The sequence below is a fragment of the Anneissia japonica genome, unplaced genomic scaffold, assembly GCF_011630105.1.
Source record: "Anneissia japonica isolate Jap-2015-1 unplaced genomic scaffold, ASM1163010v1 scaffold921_len549748_cov171, whole genome shotgun sequence".
NCBI lineage: Eukaryota > Metazoa > Echinodermata > Crinoidea > Comatulida > Comatulidae > Anneissia > Anneissia japonica.
In genome coordinates this window covers 489,337-495,336 of record NW_022694674.1, presented here as the reverse complement: position 1 = coordinate 495,336, position 6,000 = coordinate 489,337, and the positions used below count along the sequence as shown (strand labels likewise).

Genomic DNA, 6,000 nt, shown 5'->3' with positions numbered 1-6,000 from the left:
AGCCAATCAGAGCGCTTTATATGTCTCCCTATGCTTGGCTCTTCACAAAAAAAAAAAAAAAAATCGCCGGGCGGCCGGCAAATGCCTTAATTACTACGTGGATAGCGAGATTTTTCGATAGCCATTCAAAGTTTATAAAATCCCAAATCCTCCTCCTTTTTGGAATTTAAGGAAATTGATACACTGTTGTTCCTTTGTTGGATCGATGACAGCAACACTAAACCGAACATAGCGGTATTTCACATTATGCATTAATCATCTATCATAACTGCTAACTTCCTAGCCTATCGGGTTAGTTTAGTGGCTCGCCAATGTTTTGTTTAGGACTTAGGTAACAACATGGCCGGTGTAAGTCATGTGATTGCGATCAACCCAATCACACGCGCGTATAGAAGAATCCGTGAAACTGAGATGGCCAAACTCTCTCTATCTACGGCTCTGGCTGGACGTGGTTATATTTAGAGGAAATTTTTAATCTTTTTAAATATCTTTTACAAATAATTTTGTACTCGTTTTAAAGAAAATTGTGATTGTTTTAACTTTTAAACATATTTTCCTTCTTGGTGTGTTTAAATTTGTTAGTCACTGTAAAGTAACTAGGTGTTTTTACAAACAAATCTAACACACTGTGCTAAGCTGGTCATTGCCTTCTTGTGTATGAATCAGTTCACGGTTGACTAGTGTTAATAGCTTGTTAGTTTCTGTGCTAGCCAGTGCTTGATACAGGCCTAGTGAAGCCTGTTGGTCTTGGCCTTGAAACTGTATACTGTAAGTTGTTTGTTTGTTGTTTTGGGGGACCTTTTCCCTTTCTGATGTTTTATAATCAATGTAATTTATATTTCATTGTGTATTTTTCTGTTTCCTTAAATTATTTTGTAAATAGCAACTTTTGTTTGAAATTTTACTATGTTTGTTGGCTCTGTAGGCCCTGTACTATTTTAGTGATCAATTGTTAGTTAAGTCTAGTTAAGTGTGTTAAGTGTGTTAAGTGTGTTAAGTGTGTTAAGTCTAGTTAAGTGTGTTAAGTGTGTTAAGTGTGTTAAGTGTGCTGGATTTGGCACTTTTACTGCTTTTCTTTGCCCTTAAGCTAATTGAACTTTAAATTATTTAAATATAATGGGGAGAACCTTGAAGCGCAGTTCATGTTCAATGAAAGTCAGGAATAATGATTGCGCTATCCAATGTGATCTCTGTCATCTCTGGATCCATGCATGCATGTGTGTAAAGTTGACCAAAACCATTCACAGAACGACGTTGCAGCAGCATGATCATTGGTATTGGCCATCTTGCACACAGCCAGGCATTGTCTACAATTGTGGTACTTGTTCTAAGCCTGTGCAAGACACTGATCCTGCTATTCAGTGTAATGGCTGTAATAAATGGATTCATACTGTTTGTTTCTTTTTGCTGACTTGTTTGAGTGTCTGCTTATTTGTTTGCAATCCTGTGTTCCCGTTCCGTTGTTCGCTTTGGATTGTAGCTTGTTCTGCGTTGTGATTGGGTGTCTCTTCTTGCGATTTGCGTAAATGGGACGATTTCGTCAGTACGTTCCTTGTTGTGTTTCTACGAGGTAGGATCTTTCATCTATTTGCTTCGCTACCATCGCCTTTTCCTAATGCTTCTTTCCTCTAACCAACGGTTTCATTCTAACAACATCTCCTTCTGACGGTTTTAGATCTCTCGCTTTACTATCATAGTTCTCTTTCATGTTCTGCAACTCGTTGTGTACTCGTGGTTTTAAAAGTGTCGCTATTTGGTAGAAGTGTGCGAGTTCTCCTGTTCATCAACCTTTGGGCTGGACTTGTTTGGAAACCCTGTGTAGGAGTGTTTCTGTGATCCAATATTGCGAGGTGGATATCGTTTCTAGCCTTGAGTGATTTTATTATGATGCGCTTTTAGTTTTTGTATCACTGTCACGCTTGTCGTTTTTGGCAGATAGTCAATTTCCCAAAATTTACTGTAATAATTTTTACCATTAACTGAGACTAATTCGGTCGCAACTCTCTCTCATGGCCTTGTTGGTAATTCGTGTGCCATAAGTTTCTCTTGTTGTTGTGATGTCTCAATGATCTACAGATGTCGCACTTTGCAATCATTTGTTTGATTTCGCTCCCCATACGCGGCCAAAATACGCATTCCCTGGCTCTACGCAAACAGCCTTCTTGTCCAAGATGGGATGCATGTATTTTGTGTTTTATGTCTTCTCTTAATTTATCGGGTATGATTATTTTTCGCTTCTGAATATGAGGTCATTTTGTACGATCAATTCGTCAGCATAGCTGAAGTATGGCAATATCTGCTCAGGGACTTCCTGTTCCTGTGTTGGCCATCCGTCTATTATGATCTGTTTCAACAACTGTAATGTCTCGTCACTCTCTGTTTCTTGTTTGATTTGTAGAAGACGCTCTTTGCTAGCTGGTAAGTACTGTACCGCTTTAATTTCTATCGTAATCGCTTCCTCTGTAGGATCAACGGCTCTAGATAGAGTGTCTGCTATATACATTGTTCTACCTGGAGCATGTCGTATGTCGTAATCATATTGTTGTAATCGCAAAAACATGCCCTGCAGACGCTTTGGAGCTTTCACTAGCGGCTTCTTTATTATGGCTTCCAGTGGTTTATGGTCGCTTATTACTCGTGTGTGGCGTCCAACTGTGTGTTAGTGGAAATATTCAAAGGGGAATACTACGGCTAACATTTCCTTCTCTGTCGCTGCGTAACGCTTCTCTGTTTTTGTTAGTGCTCTACTTGCGTATGCCATGTTGTAATAGAGCTGATCGAAGATGCACAAATAATAATAAAATATTAATAAAAATAATAAAAAGAGAAAGGTTTGAACCCCATAAGTTCGATTATGTTATTATTGTCATTATTATTATTATTGATTGCAATACCCTCACCCCACTTCGTTGGGCGAGGATAATAATGTAGGTGGTATTTAGTGTATCTGAATAAATATTTAGTTTTATTGTGTTTAAGTTATATTTCCGTACATTATTCACATATATTTTTCAAGCGCCTTGAGACGGTTCGATCGTGGAAGGTGCTATATAAATATAAAACCATAACCATAAGTTAAATTCACTTTATCATTTAGTTTATTAATAAACCGTATTTGTAGTGTCACCGTCGCTTCGCGGATTGTATTCGAAATCATGATGAAACACAGTAACATTTTAATTAGTTGTCATAAATATTGTGATATATTGTTTGTATCTTCTTATATAGAAAATAAGTTTTTTATTTTATTTATTTTTTTTTTTTAAGTCCCACTGGTTACCGGAAATCACCTATGTTTATTATAGATTAGTTGCAGTCATCATCATCATTAATCAGAAAACATGTTAATAATAATAATAATAATAATAATAATAATAATAATAATAATAATAATAATATTAATAATAATAGGCCTAATATAGATCCCGTTCGGTGTTATATTGGCCAGGTAGGCAAGAAAATCGGCTAGGATAGGCCAAATGCACAGTAAATCAGAAAACCGGTTATCTTTCTTTTTGTTGTGCCAAAAGCACGAAAGCTACATGGATGAAATTCTAATATTACATTTCTTGCCTACCAGTATTGTGCGCCACCAGCGTCTTCGGCATGCCGATGCTGGGGAGGATGCAGGTTTTGGCGGGAGTGGGTGCGTGACATTCCACCATTAACTCAACCCCACCATGGTTGAACAATTTTTAGAATATGGATCTCAAGGTGCCCGGAAATTGCACTCTCATACTTTTAAAATCATACGGGTACTATGTTTATAATGATAAAATAATATATCAACAATACAATACAATGATGTTTCTTAATAAAATGTAGGGAAAGGGGTGAGATCACACCATCTACACCCCTGCATTCACCCAGTAATATAAACACCAAAAGGGGTCTATAAGATAAAACGATCTTCACTGCTCAAGGCGCTACAGAAGACGGAACCAAAAATTACCGTAAACCTTTAAAAACTACAGGAAAAGAAACTCCACAACACACCACTGCACCGTTTACAGGCAATTTGAGCAACAGGGCCGGCCGGCCTATTCATAACTCACAGGTGCTCATGTAATGGGGTATCAAAACTAAACAATTTAACTTAGCAAGCAAGAAAACTAAGAATCTGTCACAACATAAACGTAAGAAAGTTTAAACTTTGGAACAATTTCACGAATTGAAAGCATATAGATACGTGCTCACGAGTAGCCACCCCCTTATTTCACATATTTGTAGGTAGTTACACACCAGGGAACAGTGAAATTACACTGCTGCTTTTCGCATAGTCGTGAAGAAAAAAAGATTAAGGAAGTCATTACTAACTTAGACCTGTGGCCCGACGCCCACGATTCGGGGCTAATAACTTTATTTAATGGTAACAAAACCAATACACAGGTTCTCGTGAGCAAATACAAATGTTCGACCCAATTATGACATTCTGCCATATCTGATTGACGGTACTGATTATTCCGAGCCTTTAATGCCAGCCTACCTTGTAGGTACATCAACAGACAGAACGTAGTCCGATAGTGAATATTTAATATCTACAACTTCGACTTCAAACAAGATATTAATAGACCGAATTAGTAATAAGCTATGACGTCTCAAACATCTTGGATATTGGAATTATTAGAATAACAAACACAAAATTCGTATGTGTGTCTCAAAAATGCTGTACATTACATCAATCACTTTTTATAATATTGCCAAAATTTGGTATCGGCTCAGATATCTGCCCATGTGGTGTCGGGCCAATGACTGTAGGCCACATTTTACAGAACTGTCCAGTTTTTGTTAATATAACGGAACCGAACTTGACTAGAACCAACAACCATTCACCAAAAACTGAATGGAACGCTGGGGGATCTCCGGAGGCCAGCAGCCTTCATCCAAAGGAGGTGAACAAGGAAGAAGCATGAATACAGTTTGAAGTATTGATAGATTCATAAGATTAAGGTAGATTTTGATTTTAATTTTATTCCAATTGACCAGAAGAACGTTGTTTGACCTGACTTCTTGGTCTTCCCCTGAATTGCTTATAATCGTCGCGCTAAAAATAAGTGTCAAAAGGCTGTATTCCTTAAGATATATCCATCAAACGCCTTCCTAAAAGTCATTGATTTTAAAGTGTACTGTTTTTTCTTTACGTTTAAGTGAAGTTTTTAAAAGAGATTCTTGGTGTGATCGATGTTTGCTTTACCGCTCAAGAAAGTGAAGCCCATGTCATCTGCGTAAGCAGTCTCTTTAGGAATCTTTATACGTTTCCGTCTCTGAGTCCTTAGAAGGCGTGTTTAATATATATTGAGACTCGCCTTGCGGGGTTCCTGTATTGGTTTCGAATATCTTTAAGTTCTGTGGCTTTTTGATTAGCTGTTTATGTTCAAATGTACGAATAAACACGTTTGAGGAGTTTAAAATAGTAAATATTTTGTTGAGCATAAACTTATTAGTGTGTGGAAAAACTGCTACCTACTGGTGTGTTTGATATTACTATCCAATAGCTTCGGTGAGTTCTTCGGTCTATAGAAAATGCAGATTAATTTAAATATTTCTTGCAAAGGTATTGGAGATATGGTGTATTGTCAAGTGCAGTTCTATTAAATTGGTGCTCGCTGCAGTGTTTTCAATTCATGCCAATCGTTGTGCTGCATTCCTGTCCGGTCCCTGAGGTAATTTTGAAGGCCTTCTGATTCGAATGACGAATCAGCACCGCTGATACGTACCTATCAATAATAGCATGTAGCAATTTTATGGCCAAAAAAAGTTGTTCCTGAAGAGATTTTTGAAGTCTGCTAAAGTATAGACTATAAATGTTAGCTGTATATATTGGATAAATTAATATGCGCGGCGGGAACGGTTTGGTTTCTCAACTTGAGGTCGGGGTTTCAAATCCTCGCTGTGCATTACACTTTATCTGCATTGCTCCTCTCCACCCAAAAGTATAAATGGGTACCTGGTGGGGCTGCCTGCTCCTGTGCAGATTACTGTGCAGCAACACTTAGCATG

The 6,000-nt window shown here is 37.7% G+C and overlaps 1 protein-coding gene across 1 annotated transcript in view; it reads right to left on the bottom strand.

Annotated features, from left to right (window-relative positions):
* Positions 1-2,224: 2,224 nt before the first annotated feature.
* The window catches only part of LOC117101151, a 155,824-nt gene continuing 152,048 nt past the window's right edge, over positions 2,225-6,000 (bottom strand). Inside the window, exon 23 of the mRNA XM_033241033.1 lies at positions 2,225-2,652. Within this exon, the coding sequence (XP_033096924.1) occupies positions 2,225-2,652 (428 nt within the window). The remainder of the gene's footprint in view (positions 2,653-6,000) is intronic.